Source organism: Vigna umbellata, chromosome 1 (assembly GCF_029865625.1).
Source record: "Vigna umbellata cultivar VRB3 chromosome 1, Vumbellata_1.0, whole genome shotgun sequence".
Lineage (NCBI taxonomy): Eukaryota > Viridiplantae > Streptophyta > Magnoliopsida > Fabales > Fabaceae > Vigna > Vigna umbellata.
Genome location: NC_142165.1, coordinates 16,866,404 through 16,887,807, shown reverse-complemented (window position 1 = coordinate 16,887,807; position 21,404 = coordinate 16,866,404). Strand labels below are relative to the sequence as shown.

Below are 21,404 nucleotides of genomic sequence, written 5' to 3'. Positions count from 1 at the left end.
GAGATTCCTTCAACATGTTGAGCACGATATTTAAAGCTCAATTTATTGATTGCAAAATAGTTCCAATCACATTGGCCTCTTTGAAGTACAGAAAAAAAAAGAAGAGAATGAGACTCTACGACACTTCATGGAAAGGTTCACCGTTACAACAACCAACATACCTAATTTGACTCCCTTTATACATTCTTCGAATGTAACCTCCAACCCGAACCATTATCGGACTCAATCTTCAAAGTATTAAAATTACTTTTAATATTTATATTATTTTTAATTAGATAAATTAAAATTACTCTATTATATTAATATTTATAACTTAATTCATAAGTATTAATGATTTAAACATAATAGTATAGAATATTTATATTTTTAAAAAAATATAATATAGAAAATTTAAACTTTTTTATTATTTTAATACTAATTTTTAAATTTAAAAAATGAAAATAAAAACGGGTCTGTTAGGAACAGGTTGATCTTTGACCCGTCAATTTTACAGGCTAGAATGAACCAAAACAAACTAACATATTGAAATTTTTAATCTAGCCTGTCCTGATTTGGTGGGTTGGTGGACTGACTCACAGATCACAATCCATTTTGTCATCCCTAAATAAAAGTTGAGGGAAAATTTTGGAATAAAAATATTATCTTTACTAATATTTACGAATTGTAAATTTTGGAAATTTTTAATATGTAAATTAGATGAATGTATAAATTTTAAGAGTTTGTAAATGTTCTAGCTAAAATATATATGGTATATAGAGATTTGTTTTTTGAAGAATTAATCTTGATAAGTCTCGTTAATTTTGATTTGTGTCATGTGAGGTGATAATAAAATTGGAGAACAATGCTTTTAAAACTTGTCCATCAAATAAATATTTCTCTCACTTGATCCCCTGTCATGTAAACTACGTTATTATGAAGAATAAATGGAAAATTCGTGCCGAATATTTCTTACCCAAGAAAACCTCATTTTCCTAAGTTAATTTTGTTTTAATACTTTAAATATTTTAAACTTATAATTACTAAAATTAATACTGTTGTATGAAGAATGATAACAAATGGAAGCTTCAAATTTAATTTATAGTTAGGGTTTCCGTTATCTATATAGTGTTTTTTTTTTTCAGTAGTGAGTCTGAATATGATTGAAATGACTAGTGTTGTAAGCAATTTTCTAATGCTTAAGTTTTAATTTATTTAATTATATTAATAAGTTGCAAGAATAAAAAAGATTATGGGAAATAATTGAAAGAAAAAAACAAGACAGTAAATAACAAATACTTTTTTATTGATCAAGATGTATTTCTTATTAGGAATATTATTTTTTCTAATGATTTTTATTGCTATAAATTATAATAGGTTTTTACATTTTTGTATGCAAGTATTCATCTCGTTGTATACCTTAGGAGCACCTGAAAGCATGTAAAATTAATGGTGAAAATCATAAATAAGTAAATAAATTATAAAAATCATGAGAAAAAAATAGTGAAATAAAACATTAAAAAACAATATAAAACCATGATAGAAAAACATATTTAAGAATACGTACCGTTGTTGATGGCGTTAAACTTCATTAAGTGACAATCACTTATACAATTATAAAAAGGATGGTTGGATAATTGGCTACACAGTGACTTACACTCATTGACACATATGTCAAATTGTTTTTTAGAAGAAAATCTTAGTGGTGCACATTGAAGTGTACACTTCACTCGGCAAAGATAACTAGTACTTAATACGGGTTGTGCAAAATTTAATAAAATCATAATTGTAATCATAATCCCAATAGACTTTATCACAAATTTCGCCATAAGTCTTTTCAAAATGCTCTTTAAGATTATGAAATTGTGCAAAAGCTAAATCTCATTTGTAGTGTTTCATGAAAGTTAAACAAGGATTTATAGAAAAATAATTGATATACATTCTTATCCTTGAAAATATTTAGTAATAAAAAAATATATTAATAATTTATTTATTGTTTTCTCTTGTAATTAATATATAATTAATGTAACATTTTGACTTTGTATCTTATTTAAAACAATATTTAAATGATAATTGATTGAATAAAAAGTATTAAATGAAAACATAAATTATACCAAAGGAATAAAAGAGAGAAAATTGAAAAGAACATAGAATCCCACAAGGATAAGGACTTCCATCCTTTTACTTTAAATACTGTGCAAGCTAACCTTGTTTTTTCTTTTTGTAGTTTGTATATTGGAGTTTTAAAAAAAAAATTGATTTTGTGTTATGGTTATGGTTGAATTTGATATAATGAAGAGATTAAGGACTTATTTATTTGTTAGACTTTGAAAAGAAAAACTAATTTTAATTTAAAAGTAAAGTTATAAGTAAGTACCTATTTTGTGATCTCTTGACACTGAAAAGGTTAGAAATATTAATTAATAATTTAAACATAGACATACAGATTGAGATTGTCAAAAACATATATCATTTTAGTTATTTTCATTTAAATAATTTTATTATGTTACCTCTGTAACTTTAGAACGTATTTATTTTGTTTATTAAGATCTTATTTTATCCGTTGAAGTGATGTTACATATTTATAATAAATTAGTAAAACAATTATATTTATTTTAAGAATTATAGTGATAGTTATATTGTCATAAAAAAATTACCGTTGTGATATTTTTAAATGTTTTCTTATTAATATTAACTAGTGAAAACATGTGGGTCGGCCTTTCTTTTTTATTTTGGTAAAAGTTTTACTAAATTATAAAATATTTTTTATAAAATGAAAATTATTAAATAAATATTTTTTATAATTTTATTAATTTGTGTTGATGATTTATTTTATAACGAGTAATTATTTGAATTAAAAAATAATTATAAAAAAAATAAACTGGAAAGTATTATTTTATTATAAGTAATTTATTTAAATTTTAAAAAATAGTTATAAAAAGTAAAATTAAAAAATACATAGATACCGAAAGAGAAAATCTTTTATTAAATTTAAAAAATAGGGTGAACAAGCTGAATCCCCTTATTAATCATAAGTATCAATAGTATAGATAATAAAATTCATGGAAATTTTCTTTTATCAATCAAATTAATATTAAGCAATTACACATTTTTTTTTTCTCTCTATATACGTATTTCAGAAATCATTCTAATAATATAATATTTAGAACTTTTTTCGATGAAAAAATAGTGATAGTAAATATTTAGTATTCCTAGGATCTTAAACTATCTACATCTAACTAATCTAGATAAGACTAAACATAAGTTGTTCTTCCATCCAAAGCATGTTCCATAGATACTTATCATCCTTTATTCATATCCACTAGATGATAATACCTAAAACATCAAAACACAAGAGAATATTAACAAAACACAAAGAAAATGATAAGCTAGTGATACAAAACAATTCCTGACATATTTAAGCATGATATACTTAAAAGAATAATTTTACTCTATTTATTTTTTTTTAATTTTTATGTTTTTTAATACTTAAAATTTGTTTTATCAATAAATATATTATTACTAAATATAATTTTATATTACTTTTAAACGACATTATTCGAAGCTTCAAATTTAGTTTAATTTATAGTTAGGATTCCCATAGTCCATATTGGGTTTTTTTTTTCTCGATGAGTCTCAATATTATTGAAAAGACTGAAGTTGTAGGTGATTTTTTAAAGGAAAATGTTATTTGGACAACGAAATTTTGACACCGATTTCACAACGCCACGTGTCAGCTCTGCATTGGATAAATAATTTGAAAATAACACAGAGAAAGGGTTACGGGGCGAGGGGTATTTTGGGATTTCCAGGTTAAAATTTTAAGAATTGGGTTTGGCGGTTTAGGGTGGGAAAGACGTTCGTTCAACCCTTCCATCTTGTGTCTCGCTCTGTCGCTCTGTCGTTCGTCTTCGAAGCTTCCATCTTCGCTGTCGTTCTCTCGTCCTTCTTCAATACGTGCGTTCAAACTTTCGATATTCTCTGTGGCTGTGTGTTCCATCTTTACCCTAGTACGGACGTTGAACCCTTCCACCTTTTGTGTTGAACCCTTCGACCTTTTGTGGGTGTGTCGTCCACACAGAAACCCTTCCATCTTGTGTGTCTCTGTCCTCCATCTTGAAACGTACTGGTGTTGAGTTTTGGCATTCGGAAAGCGGGTGTGGTTGTTTTGTTCTTCATTTCGCGTCTGGTTGAGGAGGCCGTGGAGCAGTGGTATCCGTTTTTATTGGTGTAAGTAAAAATGGGCGAGCCCTGACATTGTGTTTTGCACTGTGTTTTTGGTTTCCATTAAGTTGAATGATATAACTGAGTGTGGAATGTTATCTTGTTAGGGCCGTTTCAATGGAAGGGAAAAAAGCAAGTGTAAGAAAAATTTAAATTTTGTGTTTATATATTATTTAATTATCGTATGAATTGTAGTTAGTAATAAATTTTGATCATTTTTTTTGTAGTGGCGACTTCTTATCTCGATGGATTCATCGATCATTATTCAAATGAATCGTTTACTACGACAGTGTCATGTGGATCGGATTAGGATGACTCCATTTATGTGGTGTTTGAATATTCAAAGCCCTGTGGAGGTGAATTTGAAATTATTGAAGGTTATGGTTTGCAGGTGGGTTGGGCATGATAACAGTTTTAGAGTAAGTCAAAAGTTGGTGCCCTTTAGAGTTATTGATGTGTTCATGAGCATAGGTTTAGAAATAGGTGGTTTAGAGATTCCCTTTGATGAAGTAGTTGGTGGATTGGTTGGTGAAATGTTCAAATCAAAAACCATCAGTTTGAATGATTTGACGGACATGTTTAATTTCATTGTTCATGATAAAAACATTGATGTTGATGTAGTGTGTAGGTTATATATATTAGTTTGTTTGGTTGTTTTCTATTTCCCTAGGAAATCAAGGCATGTTTGTAACATGCCTTTTGCAGTGTTAGATGACTTAGACAGTTTGTGTCTATATGATTGGTGCACCGGTGTACATAAACATATTGTAGAGAATTTAAATAAATGTAAGAAGAAAATTATGGGAGCAGGTATCCCCCAGTCACTCACTCTTAGTGGCAATGTGGCAGTGTTGCAGGTAATATGATTTGTAGTTCACTATTTTGATGTAGTGCAGAATATTGTGAATTAGGTTTGATGAAATGATTTTATGATATTATAGGCTTGGGCGGTTGAAAGACTTTCTTTGCATGGTCATCCTTCGCACAGGTTTTTCCCACGCATAATGCGATGGTTCCCGTATAAATCAAGGACCGAAAAAATTGAGCATATTTTTATGGCCGGAGATGTAAGTGTTTTGTTTTTCGTTATTTTGTATGTTAAAATGGATTGTCTATTTTGTCTGAATTTGTTGTGTGATATTGGTGCAGTTAAATATGGAGTGGTATCTACGAAAGGAAGATCGTCATAGGCCGGAAATTCGTGCAACTTTCAACATGGATGACGGAGGGATGAGTGAAGGATCCTTGGGTGAAGGATCCAAGGTTGAGAAAGATGATGATGATGACGAAAGCTCTGATGACGGGACATGGGAAGCAGGTGCGGAGGAGAGATTGAGGAAAAACAATGAAGATATCAGAGCATTGAATGCCAAGATTGGAGTTCTTACTAGGGAGTTATTTGAAATTTGTCAAACTCCAATCTTTCATGAAGCAGATGCATGTGGCACTGATGAAGAGGTTGGTGGTGGAGTTGATGAAGCACCTGGAGTTGGAGGTGAGGAGAAGCCTGAAGTTGGGGGAGACGAAGAGGCTGAAGTTCGTCCTAATTGTGGATTTGAAGAAGAAGGTGATGGTAATGCAGTTCATGACCCCCTAGGTGCATATACTGAAGTAAGAGGGGAGGATAAAACCGCACATGAAGAGGAGATAGTTTCAAGAACTGTTCATAACATGAATTTTATTGAAATAGATGATGATGGTGATGAAGAAGAACGGGAGGTCGTGCCATTGGTTATACCCCCATTGCGCAGTTTTGTTGGTGATCCAAGCACCACTGTTGATGTAGACCAATTGTACACAGCAGTCAGCGTCAGAGAGATGACCGTATACAGGTATATGGTATGAATTGTAGTTGTGGTTGACGAATCTGTATTGTTTGTGATTGACTAATATTTGTATGTTTAGGGTTGTAAGCGAGATAATTGGCCAAAGCTTGAGCTTGACTTCATTTTACACTTTGGCCCCGATGAAATACGTTGATAACATGGTTAGTATTGTCACATTTGGTTGTGTTTCATGTTTTAGTTTATGTTAGTAATGTGAAAATTTTTTATTGTGTAGGTGGTGTTATTTGCTTGTACGATCTTTATGTACTTTGAGAAAAGGTTGTGCGGTGTTGTTAAGAGGATTCATTTTAGTTCGTTATACTCGGTAAATAAAATTTGATATTGTATCATATTTATGATTGAAGAAAGTATTTTTGATCGATTTTTTATTGATGATTTTGAAATTGTCCACAGCACCATATTCTTACAGATTATAGAAAACGTCCACAGAATCGCCATGTTTGGACGCTTCATAACTATAACAATTATTTGCGTTCCGATCATTTTAGACTTGGAGACTTTGCCACAGCGGACTTTGTGAGTTACCTTTAATTTGCAAATTTTGTCGACTTTTGGTTGTAAATGTGTTACTGAAATTGTTTATATTGTTTGTAGTTGTTTCTGCCATTTGTCCACGATGATCATTGGTGGTGTTATTCAGTGAAATTGAGGTCATTGGAGATTTTTGTGATTGACTCATTGGGTAAGGGGATCAGAGACCGCAAAAGGATAGACACAGCTGTTGTAAGATTCGACATCTTTCATTGTTGATTACCGTGTGATTATGACATAACCCTGTATTGTTTAAGTATTTATTGTATTTGTTAATTGGTAGGCTGAAAATATGGCACGGTTTTTTTGCATCTTGATGAATACACCGGAAGGTAGTATTGGTCCTTTGACTGTTAAACAAGCAAATATCCCATCCCAACCTAACTTGTAAGTTTCTTCAACTGCTGGATTATATTGTGTTGTGATGTATATGGGCAAAAGTAATTTGATGTTGTGGGTATATTATTTCAGACATGATTGTGGAGTCATAATGATGAAAGCAATGGAAATCTGGGATGGAGATGAAAAATACAACGGGAAAAGCATGCCTCAATATACAACTGTTAGTTGGAACTGTGTGTTTGATAATATTCTTGTATGTGCTGGTTTGTAATGTGGAAAATGTTGGTTTCAGGAGGAGCTGCTTGGGATTAGAAAGAAATATGTGTGTGACTGGATCCTGGACAACAAGAACATAAGAAGAATGGAAGCCCTACAGCTATACGACATTGTTTAGGATTGCTAAGAAATTATAAAATTTGACATGTATAAGATCTTCAAATATGTACCTAATGTTATTTGACAATGTACAATATGTGTTTGTAATAAGATTAGTGGTTGGATTTCGAAATGAATTGTTTTTACTTTGTGTTTGTGTTTGTTATAATGACAAAATTAGTGATTGAAAAATGAACGCAGCATTATAATAAGAATTTGAAAAGTACGAGACCATTTTCAGTAAAATTAATGGTAATTAATGGGAAGGAGTTGATCAAGTTCTGAGTGGGGAGATGGGTGTTGGTGATTGATGTGAACGCAAGAAGTGTGGACTGACCCGTGATGAGTAGGGGGACGAAGCAGTGCAAGAGATGAGTGAGGCTGTTCAAAAAAGGGTCTGGTAATCGTTTACAGCATCCTGGTAAACGATTACCCGAGAGAAAACTGGATTTTGTACATAAAGTCCAACACAGGTAGTCAGTCAGGTGAACAGGGGTCACCATTGTCAAAAAAGCTGAGTTTTAGGCACTTCTGCAGCTGTCTGAGGCTGGTACAGGTGTTTCAATGATGGGAGAGGGTGGCTGGTTATGTGATGTGAGGCCAAGGAGTGTGGGGTGACCCCTCATCAGTTGGAGGAGCAAGCTGTGCAAGGGATGGGTGAGGGTGTTCAAAAAAGGGTCTGGTAATCGTTTACAACATCCTGGTAAACGATTACCCGAGAGAAAACTGGATTTTGTACATAAAGTCCAACACAGGTAGTCAGTCAGGTCAACAGGGGTCACCACTGTCAAAAAAGCTGAGTTTTAGGCACTTCTGCACCTGTCTGAGGCTGGTACAGGTGTTTCAGTGGTGGGAGAGGGTGGCTGGTGATGTGATGTGAGGCCAAGGAGTGTGGGGTGACCCCTCATCAGTTGCAGGAGCAAGCTGTGCAAGGGATGAGTGAGGGTGTTCAAAAAAAGGGTCTGGTAATCGTTTACAGCATCCTTGTAAACGATTACCCGAGAGAAAATGGGAATTTGTACAGAAAGTCCAACACAGGTAGTCAGTCAGGTGAACAGGGGTCACCACTGTCAAAAAAGGGGAGTTTTAGGCACTTCTGCACCTGTCTGAGGCTGGTACAGGTGTTTCAGTGGTGGGAGAGGGTGGTTGGTGATGTGATGTGAGGCCAAGGAGTGTGGGGTGACCCCTCATCAGTTGGAGGAGCAAGCTGTGCAAGGGATGAGTGAGGGTCTTCAAAAAAAGGGTCTGGTAATCGTTTACAACATCTTTGTAAACGATTACCGGAGAGAAAATGGGAATGTGTACAAAAAGTCCAACACAGGTAGTCAGTTAGGTCAACAGGGGTCACCATTTTAAAAAAAGGTGAGTTTTATGCAAATCTGCACCTGTCTGAGGCTGGTACAGGTGTTTCAGTGGTGGGAGAGGGTGGCTGGTTATGTGATGTGAGGCCAAGGAGTGTGGGGTGATCCCTCATCAGTTGGAGGAGCAAGTTGTGCAAGGGATGAGTGAGGATGTTCAAAAAAGGGTCTGGTAATCATTTACAGCATCCTAGTAAACGATTACCCGAGAGAAAACTGGATTTTGTACATAAAGTCAAACACAGGTAGTCAGTCAGGTGAACAGGGGTCACCACTCTCAAAAAAGCTGAGTTTTAGGCACTTCTGCAGCTGTCTGAGGCTGGTACAGGTGTTTCAGTGGTGGGAGAGGGTGGCTGGTGATGTGATGTGAGGCCAAGGAGTGTGGGGTGGCCCCTCATCAGTTGGAGGAGCAAGCTCTGCAAGGGATGAGTGAGGGTGTTCAAAAAAGGGTCTGGTAATCGTTTACAGCATCCTGGTAAACGATTACCCGAGAGAAAATGGAAATTTGTACAGAAAGTCCAACACAGGTAGTCAGTCAGGTGAACAGGGGTCACCACTGTCAAAAAAGCTGAGTTTTAGGCACTTCTGCACCTGTCTGAGGCTGGTACAGGTGTTTCAGTGGTGGGAGAGGGTGGTTGGTGATGTGATGTGAGGCCAAGGAGTGTGGGGTGACCCCTCATCAGTTGGAGGAGCAAGCTGTGCAAGGGTGTTCAAAAAATGGGTCTGGTAATCGTTTACAGCATCCTTGTAAACGATTACCCGAGAGAAAATGGGAATTTGTACAGAAAGTCCAACACAGGTTGTCAATCAGGTGAACAGGGGTCACCATTGGAAAACAAAAGGTAGCAATTAACTTCAAAACTTTTGTATGACATAAATAAATTCATTATAACACACCATTAATAGAGATTCAGGTACACAACATACACAACAAAATAATACATTGTACGTTTGAAATATTACAGTTATCCATGAAATACTTTTAATGGTGTTCACGTAAAATTATAGTTATCCTAAAACCCACTATTGGTTGTCTGCTTGATTGGACGTTGATGGTTGGTCAGATGGACGTACAAATTTGCGGAGAATGTCATCCACATTGAGTTCCTTCTCTGCCCACATAGGAAGTCGAATGACAGGGTTTGATGTCTCCTTAACAAGGTCAATTGTAGGAGGAGAAACTTCAGCTGGAAAAACCTTGACTATAGAGCGATGCGTAATATTGAGGTAGTGGTTTTGCCTAAATGCAGTGAATGGGTGGACCTAAATGTACAAACGAAATTTGTAACAAGAAGAACACTTAAATACCAAAAAAATAATTATGGTAGTTATGTAGAAATTTGATGGCTTACAAGATTGAGTATCATAACGGAACCAACTCCGATATTGTCTGCAATTTCAGGATGTTCAAGAACTTTCTTGTGCAAGGAAACCTTCATCGTGGCAGTTGGGTCCTTCAGAAGTTGGTATAATAAGTTAGTAATGTACCATAAAATGTTATGTTGTTCAATAAAAGAAATATTACCTTAAGAGTCAACTGCATATCTCCCAACCCATTTGGCTTGCACTCTTTCAATATGCAAACAACCAATGGAAGGACCTCAGCTGATTTTGCCTCTTGGAGGGAGTTAACGTTCTCGAATTTTCCATCCTTTACGAGACCTATGATAAAAATATATGAAAACAAATTACAAGTAGTAAACGTAATAATGTTGTTGGAAGCGTGTATGAGATTCACTGTACCGTGGTGTTCAATAAACATCTGTGCCCATTTCCAAGCATTGGAGTTGAAATCTCGTTCATAGGTTGCGTCAGCAACATCACGAGCAAATTCTTGTGTCGATTTCGGTTGTTCTGTTCCCGTTCTATTCATGAAAGCTGCTTGGATGTTGCCTGCAGGACCAGGAATAAGCGTTGCGGAAGCATCGCATTTTTTCAAAAACGATTGAAGGACATCATCATCATAAACAAGGTCTTCCCATGCATCCATGATTATGCAGAAATTTCCTGTCCACATTAAAATTCTAGGTTAAAGATGATACATCAGTAGGATGATTAAAGAAGTCACTCACAACTAAACAATGGTAAACGGGTTACAGATACTGTCACCTGATTAAAGCATACACAATTGGTTTCTCCCCGAAATTGAAATACAAGTTCGTGGACAATCAAATTACATGCAAGGGATGTAACAAAAAAAATATTAATATTATATCTATTTCCATTAAGTTAAGTTGTTAAAATCAAGTTACATTAATTGTGGGGAGATAGTCTGATTTGATGGGTAGCCTTTAAAAGTGAAAAGCATTGATTGGGGGTTAGGAGAGAGAAACTTTATGCTGACAACCATCAATGCATGCTTTCATAGCATAAGCAAATACGTGCTTGACAAGGCAAAAATATGACCTTTGGCGGGACTACACAGCTGCGTCAACAACCAACGTTAGCATCCAACGTTAACATTTACTTCCATTAACCAAGCACTTGCACACAACTTACCCGGGTGTTGATTAAAGAGAAGGGCCACAACGAAGTTCGGAGGTTTGGTGAGAAGCACATAAGGTTCATTTATGGTGGACTTAAAATGTAGAAGATGAGGTTGGTTAGGACCACTGACCTTCATTAAAGGGCACACGATTTTCGTCCAGGGTACGTTTTAATTACTTCTTCGAAAAGATTTTATTTTCATTATTTTTGTAGTTGCCAGTGGTCATAGTGGTAAGTGTGATGAGTCAATATAATTTGCTTTATCTCTAAAGGTGGGTTTAATGTCAACGCACACAATGGATGGGGATCAAGGGAATGACTATAATGACAATGTTGATGAGCCTAATGAAAGTTTAATGGAGATGGACCCAACAGTGCATATGTGTTTTGACTCAATGGTTGAAGCAAAAACTTTTTACACAAACTACGCCATTAGACGTGGGTTTGCCGTGCGGACTAGAACTTCTAAAAAAGATAAAGACAACAACGTCTACTACCTCAGAATAGTTTGTTCAAGGGAGGGAAAATATGTGTCTTCCGTCAAACCAGTGGTAAAAACACTTCCAAGTCAAATTAACCAATGTCCTGCTGGGATAACCATTGCAAAGAAGGAGGACAAGTGGTTTATAAGGACCGTTGTTCTGGACCACAACCATGATCTTTGTCCAAATAACTCCAAACTATTTGCAGCCAATAGAAAGTTAAGCATGCATGCAAAACACACGTTGGAGGTCAATTTGATCTCATCACACAGACAAGCACTTGTTCTTGCCAACTCTTTGAGTTTAGAGGAATTATATGTCGCCATTCCCTCTTGGTATTTGGTCAAGAAGATGTTTACAGTGTTCCCTCACAATACATTTTGAGGCGCTGGAGCAAAAACATTCGAAGAAGACACACACTAATAAGAACATCGTATAGTAATTCCACAAATGAACCACGCATGCAAAGATACAAACTGTTGTGCAAACGTTTTTATGAAATTACTGAAGTTGCATGTGAGTATGAGGAAGCTAGTACTGAATTGGAAAAAGAACTTAATTGTTTGGGTACAAAATTTGGGTTCAGTTCTTCCATGACAAATAACATCATCAGTGATGCAGGCCAACTAAGATACGATACTGGTGCATGCACGTCAATACCACTTAGTCCAGTTGGAACATCTGATGTCCTTGTACACAGTCCTGCAACTGTTAAGCGAAAAGGACGTCCACGCACAAATAGGTTGAAGTCCACTGTTGAGAAAAAAACCAAAAGAAGAAAGTCAACTTCATTCACAAACACTTCAACACCACCCACCGAACAATGCGTGAGTCATTATTTACGGTCAAAATTTTTATTAAATACTTTTTTGTCTATCAATTATGTTTAACTTAGTAGTTGTCTTGTTTCAGGGCGAAAGACCAAGTCATGTTGTTGAATGTGATCACCGTGAACAATTTGAAGCGGACACTATCCAACTATCACAAGATACCGAAATGGGTCATTTTGGATTTTTGTCGTTGTTGTCAGCTGTACATAACAATTTCGATAACAACATCAACTGATATATACAACTTCTTTGCTGCTTTGTTTGTTACTTTTTTCTGTTTTTGTAACTTAAAATGGTCATCCATGAAATCCCTTTAATGAATGTTTGTAATGCATATGACCACACCAGAATTTCTCATTGTAATCGATTACGAGGATCTGGTAATCGATCACTGTGTGCAGTTAATTAAACCAAATTATCCCACTGCATAACGTGTATAACTTGCAATCGTGTACATAACCGCCCAAAACACGTCCTTCCTCAAATTCGTTTCGAAAACCTCACTTCTCTCAGTGCAAAACCCTAAACGAAATACAATGGGTGATCGTGGAACGAAGAAACAAAAGGCATCTTCTTCCGTTGGTGGACGTCGCCGCCGGCGGAGTCCAACCCCATCACCATCGTCATCCCCTCCAACGCCTACCAATGATCTCTTCTCGTCGGATGAGCAACAGGAGAAATATGCCCAACATTTTGTAAATCGGGAAATTTTGGAAAGTAAGTATCTAGAGGACGAATACTTTCAAGGAAAAAATTTTCAATTCTATGACATATTACACGAAGCTAGACTGACTGAATTTGTGTGTTTAAGAAGACATTACCACCCACAATTAGTCAGAGTGTTCTACAGCAACATGTCAATATCGGATACTGGGTTATTCGAAGCGAGGTTAAAGGTGTAAAAATTAGGGTGAGCCCTAATCTTTTTCAACAACTCACTAATCTCCCATCTGATGGTGTTTGTTACGAAGGAAAAGTTGTAGATGAGTGGAAAGAACAATACGATTCTGTGACTGCAAGGCAACTAGTGTGTAGAGATGATGCAGCCATACAATCTAGAATACTAGCGGGCAAATGAAGGTTCAACCAAGGATACTTCATTACGTTCTCACTAGAGTATTAATTCCTCGTGCAACCAATATTGGTCAGGCATCCGAAGAGGATATTATGCTGCTATGGGCATTTTTCAATTCCATTCACATTAACTGGGGACATCTTATTAGATATAAGATGAAAAGAGCATTAAGGGAGAACACAAAGTTGCCGTATCCACATTTGATAACCATCTTCATGGAACGCTTTGAAGTGCCTACTGAAAGTGATCCCATTTCAGAACTGAAGTTCAAGCAAAAAATTGGTTGTGAAGTTGTAGCATCATTTGGTTATATGCAAAATGATGAAGGAGAATGGGTTCCCAAAGGCAACGCCCCCCATCCCCCCTTACAAGAAGGTCAACATAAACAAGGACAAGATGATGAACAAGGCAGTTCATCTACAACACTAAATAATGTCATCAACCGCATAGAACAACTTCAAACCTTTGTTGGTACAAGATATGATGCCTTTGAAACTCGATTTGATGCCCTTGAAACAAGATTTGGAAACATGGACATGGTCATCACTACAAGGTTTGATGCGTTGCAATCGCGCGTTGGGAACATTGAACAACAACTGCAACACTTCCAAAGTGCTTCTGGGAACAATCCTCAGACTTAAAATTGCTTGTTTAGGCTTTATTTACTGCATTTTAAAGAACTATGTACCACAGTTCCTACTTTGATCATTTCAAGTATTTAATTTAATGAAGTTGTTTACTTTCAAAATGGTTCCTCAATTCTCGACATTTCTTATGTAATGTTCAATTTATGATACACTTAATAGCATGGCAGTTGTGAGTAAAACACCAATACCACTAACCAATACCACTTAATAACACTGCAGTTGTCTGTAAAACTAAAAGTAACTTTTTTTTTCAGTGGTGACCCCTGTTGACCTGACTGACTACCTGTGTTGGACTTTCTGTACAAATTCCCATTTTCTCTCGGGTAATCGTTTACAAGGATGCTGTAAACGATTACCAGACCCTTTTTTCAACACCCTCACTCATCCCTTACACAGCTTGCTCCTCCAACTGATGAGGGGTCACCCCACACTCCTTGGCCTCACATCACATCACCACCCACCCTCTCCCACCACTGAAACACCTGTACCAGCCTCAGACAGCTGCAGAAGTGCCTAAAACTCAGCTTTTTTGACAGTGGTGACCCCTGTTCACCTAACTGACTACCTGTGTTGGACTTTCTGTACAAATTCCCATTTTCTCTCGGGTAATCGTTTACAAGGATGCTGTAAACGATTACCAAACCCTTTTTTGAACACCCTCACTCATCCCTTGCACAGCTTGCTCCTCCAACTGATGAGGGGTCACCCCACACTCCTTGGCCTCACATCACATCACCAGCCACCCTTTCCCACCACTGAAACACCTGTACCAGCCTCAGACAGGTGCAGAAGTGCCTAAAACTCACCTTTTTTGACAGTGGTAACCCCTGTTCACCTGACCAACTACCTGTGTTGGACTTTCTATACAAAATCCAGTTTTCTCTCGGGTAATCGTTTACCCGGATGCTGTAAACGATTACCAGACCCTTTTTTGAACACCCTCACTCATCCCTTGCACAGCTTGCTCCTCCAACTGATGAGGGGTCACCCCACACTCCTTGGCCTCAGATCACATCATCACCCACCCTCTCCCACCACTGAAACACCTGTACCAGCCTCAGACAGCTGCAGAAGTGCCTAAAACTCAGCTTTTTTGACAGTGGTGACCCCTGTTGACCTGACTGACTACCTGTGATGGACTTTCTGTACAAAATCCAGTTTTCTCTCGGGTAATAATTTACTAGGATGCTGTAAACGATTACCAGACCCTTTTTTCAACATCCTCACTCATCCCTTGCACACCTTGTTCCTCCAACTGATGAGGGATCACCCCACACTCCTTGGCCTCACATCACATCACCAGCCACCCTCTCCCACCACTGAAACACCTGTACCAGCCTCAGACAGGTGCAGAAGTACCTAAAACTCAGCTTTTTTTCCAATGGTGACCCCTGTTCACCTGACTGACTACCTCTGTTGGACTTTCTGTATAAAATCCAGTTTTCTCTCGGGTAATCGTTTACCAGGATGCTGTAAACGATTACCAGACCCTTTTTTCAACACCCTTACTCGTCCCTTGCACAGCTTGCTCCTCCAACTGATGAGGGGTCACCCCACACTCCTTTGCCTCACATCACATCACCACCCACGCTCTCCCATCACTGAAACACTTGTACCAGCCTCAGACAGCTGCAAAAGTGCCTAAAACTCAGCTCTTTTGACAGTGGTGACCCCTGTTTACCTGACTGACTACCTGTGTTGGACTTTCTGTACAAATTCCCATTTTCTCTCGGGTAATCGTTTACAAGGATGCGGTAAACGATTACCAGACCCTTTTTTGAACACCCTTACTCATCCCTTGCACAGCTTGCTCCTCCAACTGATGAGTGGTCACCCCACACTCCTTGGACTCACATCACATCACCACCCACCTTCTCCCACCACTGAAACACCTGTACAAGCCTCAGACAAGTGCAGAAGTGCCTAAAACTCAGCTTTTTTTCCAATGGTGACCCCTGTTCACCTGACTGACTACCTCTGTTGGACTTTCTGTACAAATTCCCATTTTCTCTCGGGTAATCGTTTACCAGGATGCTGTAAACGATTACCAGACCCTTTTTTCAACACCCTCACTCATCCCTTGCACAACTTGCTCCTCCAACTGATGAGTGGTCACCCCACACTCCTTGGACTCACATCACATCACCACCCACCTTCTCCCACCACTGAAACACCTGTACCAGCCTCAGACAGGTGCAGAAGTGCCTAAAACTCAGCTTTTTTTCCAATGGTGACCCCTGTTCACCTGACTGACTACCTCTGTTGGACTTTCTGTACAAAATCCAGTTTTCTCTCGGGTAATCGTTTACCAGGATGCTGTAAACGATTACCAGACCCTTTTTTCAACACCCTCACTTATCCCTTGCACAGCTTGCTCCTCCAACTGATGAGGGGTCACCCCACATTCCTTTGCCTCACATCACATCACCACCCACCCTCTCCCACCACTGAAACACCTGTAGCAGCCTCAGACAGCTGCAGAAGTGCCTAAAACTCAGCTTTTTTGACAGTGGTGACCCCTATTCACCTGACTGACTACCTGTGTTGGACTTTCTGTACAAATTCCCATTTTCTCTCGGGTAATCGTTTACAAGGATGCTGTAAACGATTACCAGACCCTTTTTTTTGAAGACCCTCACTCATCCCTTGTACAGCTTGCTCCTCCAGCTGATGAGGGGTCACCCCACACTCCTTGGCCTCACATCACATCACCCCCCACTCAAATTGTACTTCAGATGAACTGGTTTTGACATTGGTCACCCATGTTACCCAAAATGACCACTCAAACACCAACATCTTACAAACAAGCCTGCAACTTAGGAGACAAAAAAAATGACCACGTTCTGAAATCCACAAACCCACAACTCATAATAACAATGGTATTGAATAAATAAATAAAATATGAGACCAATTCAAACCAAAACTCAAATTTTATTTCATTGAACTAAATCGGATACATTAAACATTGTTTTCTTAATCTATTTACAATGATTACAATTATCATTACTTTCCAAATAATATTTTCCATCAACTAAATACACAGATCACTCATTTTTTATTCTAAGCACTACGGTTCCGGTGTATGGAGTCCTAAGTGCTCTTCCCTTGTAACGCCTTCGTGATCCAACCCTAACATACGTCTTCAAAGGTTGTTCATTTCCGTCAATGTCAGTAGGGGATACAAAACCAGTGTTCACGGATGGTTCTGTACGAGGCACACTTTGTCCAACGTCATCTTTATTTTGCCTTCTTGCCTTCTCTTCAGCCAATTGTGCCTCCAAACTTGCAACCCTCCTTTTAAGTTCTTCAACTAGAAATTCTTGTTCCTCTAAGGCACGCATAAAAGTTTCTCTGCGAATTCTTTTTTGTTTCTTCTTTCCTCTTGGTTTAGCATCCTTTCTTTTAGGTGTTGGTCTGTATTCCTCCTTATCCTTGGTTGAAGGACCACCATAAACATCGTCAACAACCTGAAATTTAACAACACATTACAGATTACACAACTTTTGTCAATATATGAAAACATAACAAAACTTCGGATAACAAACAACTTACCAAACCTGTCTCCATACACCGTTTAACGAACTTGTCTCCAACACTTATATTCATCCAATGCAATATTCGTGGAAATTTATCAATAGGACCTTTTGGTGGAACAAAGAGCTCAAAAAACCATACCTAAGACAAATAAATCATCTTAACTTGTAAGAAACTTAATTCAAAAAACAATTTAAGTAATTACATCAAATACTATTAATTACCTGTAGCATGTAAACACAACCATCGACGTAAACGTTTGAAATACCTTTGCCTTTCTTCAAGCCTCCTGAAGCTTTGCACAAACTACGTAACAGAAAACGATATACTACACTACCCCAACAATAACTACCCAAACCACTTAAGTTGTCAACAAGATTAAACATTACGGGAAACACTTTCCCGCTACGTTTTGGAAATAAAATCTCACTTATCCCTACCACGACGTAAAGGCTACACAAATGAGAACAAGGGATCTTTTTCTTGTGTTTTCGCATTAGAATTTTGTATATCGAATTCAATTCCTTTGTTCCTTTGCCTATGTATTTCACACATTCAGTATTGCCCAACTCTTCCTTTAAGTTAATATTTGCACCATCTGTACTCAATCCCAACCCTAAATAAATATCATTTTCATTTATATTCAAAACTTTATTCCCAACTAAAAAACCACTACTACAGTCGTCCCACTTACCCAATAACTCACTCAATATATTTCTACCTACTTTAACATTGACATTGACATTTAAAAACCACGCAAATGGAGTCCTCGCAATCAATGACCGATGCTCGTCTGTCAAGCGTTCGTTCAAAGTACATATATACTTTGTCGAAAAAGAGTGACGAACACTCAACTGCATAGACCAAAATAAAATCATCAAAACAACGAAACCCAATAACCCAAGCACCACAACACAAGGATACGAACCCCAAACCTTAACCCAAACCAAATAAGCATGCTATGAGATGCCCAAATCGAATAACCAAGCTACGACATGGAATGGAAAACCACTTACCTTCGTCGTCGGACAATCATCACCGGAACTTGCCATTCCGCACGATAATAGGAGACGAAACTGGACGGAGACAACACCACGCACACAGAACAAAGTGAGGCGGCACGAAACGCGACCTTCGTTTCCAATGGAACAGAGAAAGGGACCTTCGTTTCCAATGGAACAGAGAAAGGGCTATTTTCGGCTTTTCACTAAAAATCAGGGTTACGGACTTCCGTTTCGTAGGTTTTAAAAAAATATTATTTTTTAAACAAACCAATCAAACAACGACACGTGACGTTGTCAAAACAGTGTTAAAAATACGTTGTTGGAATATCGCGGTCCTTTTCTAAATGAATTACATTCATTTATAAAAATGAGTAAAATTAATATCGGCTTAAGTTTTAATTTATTTAATTATATTAATTGTTTTATTAACATATGAGTTGTAAGAATAAAAAAATTATGGGAAGTAATATAAAGAAAAAACATGAAAATAAATAATAAATGTTTTTTGTTCATCAAGATGTATTTCTTATTATTGAGTAGAAATATTATTTTTTTTAATAATTTTTCTTGCTATAAATTATAATATTTGTTTACACTTTTGTATGTAAGTATTAATCTCATTATTCATGATATCAGCGGCACAAGCATGTAAAATTAATGATATAAAAGAACAAATAAATTATAAAAATCAAGAGAAAAAAATAGTGAAATAAAATATTGAAACACAATATAAAACCATGAGAAGAAAATATTTAAGAATACATACTGTCGTTGATGTTCATTAAATGACAATCACTTATACAATTATAAAAAGGATGATTGGATAATTGGCTATAAGTGACTTATAATCATTGTTGAAATGACTCCTGGTGTAGGCGATTTTCTAAATGAATTATATTCATTTAAAAAATTAAGTAAATTTAATATATGCTTAAGTTTTAATTTATTTAATTATATTAATTAGTTGCAAGAATAAAAAAGATTAGGGGAAGTAATTGAAAGCAAAAACATGAAAATAAATAACAAGTACTTTTTATTGATCAAGATTTATTTCTTATTATCAAGTAGGAATATTATATTTTCTAACAATTTTTTCTTGCTATAAATTATAATATTTTTTTGCACTTTTGTATGCAAGTATTCATCTCATTGTTCACCGCATCAAGAGAACCTGGAAAACATGTAAAATTAATGGTCAAAATCATAAGCAAGCAAGTAAATTATAAAAATAATGAGAGAAAAATAGTGAAATAAAACATCAAAAAACAATATAAAACCATGATAGAAGAACATATTTAATAATACGTACCGTCGTTGATGGCGTTAGACTTCATTAAGTGACAATCACTTATACAATTATAAACATAATCATTGGAAAATTGGCTACACTGTGACTTACAATGACCCATACATCTCTCAAACAATTCTGTAGAAATTTTTGCGAAACATCGAATTCTACACTTGAAATCGCATAAAAAGTTATGACTTAATGCAGGTTGTGCAAAATTTAACAAAATCATAATTGTAATCATAATCCCAATAGATTTTATCTCAATTTTCCCCATAATTCTTTTCTAAGTTATCTTTAAGATTATGAAATTGTGCAAAAGGTAAATCTCACTTGTGATGTTTCATGAAGGCTAGACATCAATTTATAGAAAAATGATTGATATACATTTTTACCCTTGAAAATATTTAGTAATAAAAAAGTATTAATAATTTACTTATTATTTTCTATTATAATTAATATATATAATTAATGTAATGTTTTGGCTTTGTATCTTATTTAAAACAATATTTAAATGATGAATGACTTATTAAAAGGTATTAAATGAAAAAAATAGATTATACCAATAGAAAAGGAACGAAAGGAGAGAAAATTGGGAAGAATACAAAATCCCACAAACTAAATAGACTTACCTAACTTGAATGAGACTAGAAATTCAATATGGAATAATCGAAAATAAAAGCATGATTTTGTGTTAGCCAGTATTTAAAAATGTTTTGTCAAGCATGATATTGTCACTAATTCCTAAAAAGAGATATAAAAAGGAAAAGTGAAAGTAAAATGTTTCTTAATGCTAATGGAAGTTTCACAATCTTTATTAATGGTAGATATTCAATGCATATAGATGCATATATTTGTTGTGCCTCATTTCTTAGATGGTTATCTACCATTATTTTTAAGATATTCAAACATGATTACCATATCTCATAGTTTCATATAAAGAGTTCCATTAGAAAGTATAACACACAAAATCATTTTTTCATACTTTCACTTATACTGTATATAAACCCATAAGTTTTTACTTGCTTAAGCATCATAAAGCTTTTTGTAATTTGATTTTTTTTCTGTATGGACCAACCTACCTTGCAAAGGTATCTCAAGATTCCATCACATGTCTTATAAACCCAAAATTTAGAATTGATAAAAACATTTGGAATCCATCGTGGGACAACAGTAAAGTAGCCATCTAGATGCCACTCTAGGAGCCCTAGCCCAACTCGTGGCCGTTTGAGACTGGATAAATCTCTAGGCTTTGCCCGAATTCAAAATCGATAGAGACATTCACCTTATTGCTGAAAGAAGCCAAAAACTTCACAGGTACATGAGTCCAACATGAACTTCCAGGACGTAAGGGTACATATGTGACTTTCCAAGGATCAAAACTTCTACCCTTTTACTTCAAAT

The 21,404-nt window shown here is 36.1% G+C and overlaps 3 protein-coding genes and 1 long non-coding RNA gene across 4 annotated transcripts; 2 read left to right on the top strand and 2 right to left on the bottom strand.

Annotated features, from left to right (window-relative positions):
* The first annotated feature begins 4,317 nt into the window (after positions 1-4,317).
* Positions 4,318-7,314, top strand: LOC148204828 (uncharacterized). Its single transcript, XM_088110090.1, has 11 exons — positions 4,318-4,338; positions 4,428-4,619; positions 5,142-5,267; positions 5,350-6,032; positions 6,106-6,187; positions 6,262-6,351; positions 6,441-6,563; positions 6,642-6,770; positions 6,862-6,965; positions 7,050-7,140; positions 7,213-7,314. The coding sequence occupies exons 1-11, from the start codon at positions 4,318-4,320 to the stop codon at positions 7,312-7,314; spliced, it is 1,743 nt and encodes a 580-aa protein (XP_087966216.1).
* A 4,122-nt stretch (positions 7,315-11,436) lies between these two features.
* On the top strand, positions 11,437-12,006 carry LOC148204827 (protein FAR1-RELATED SEQUENCE 5-like). Its single transcript, XM_088091809.1, has one exon. It carries the CDS (start codon positions 11,437-11,439, stop codon positions 12,004-12,006), a length of 570 nt encoding a protein of 189 aa, XP_087947935.1.
* A 5,212-nt stretch (positions 12,007-17,218) lies between these two features.
* Positions 17,219-18,760, bottom strand: LOC148204826 (uncharacterized). The gene is made up of 4 exons (XM_088107067.1): positions 18,725-18,760; positions 17,933-18,562; positions 17,727-17,849; positions 17,219-17,641 (listed from the first exon to the last, which is right to left on the bottom strand). Exons 1-4 carry the CDS (start codon positions 18,758-18,760, stop codon positions 17,219-17,221), a joined length of 1,212 nt encoding a protein of 403 aa, XP_087963193.1.
* A 962-nt stretch (positions 18,761-19,722) lies between these two features.
* On the bottom strand, positions 19,723-20,322 carry LOC148204825 (uncharacterized). The gene is made up of 2 exons (XR_015786096.1): positions 20,022-20,322; positions 19,723-19,883 (listed from the first exon to the last, which is right to left on the bottom strand). It is a non-coding gene; the product is annotated as an uncharacterized LOC148204825 (long non-coding RNA).
* Positions 20,323-21,404: the final 1,082 nt, after the last annotated feature.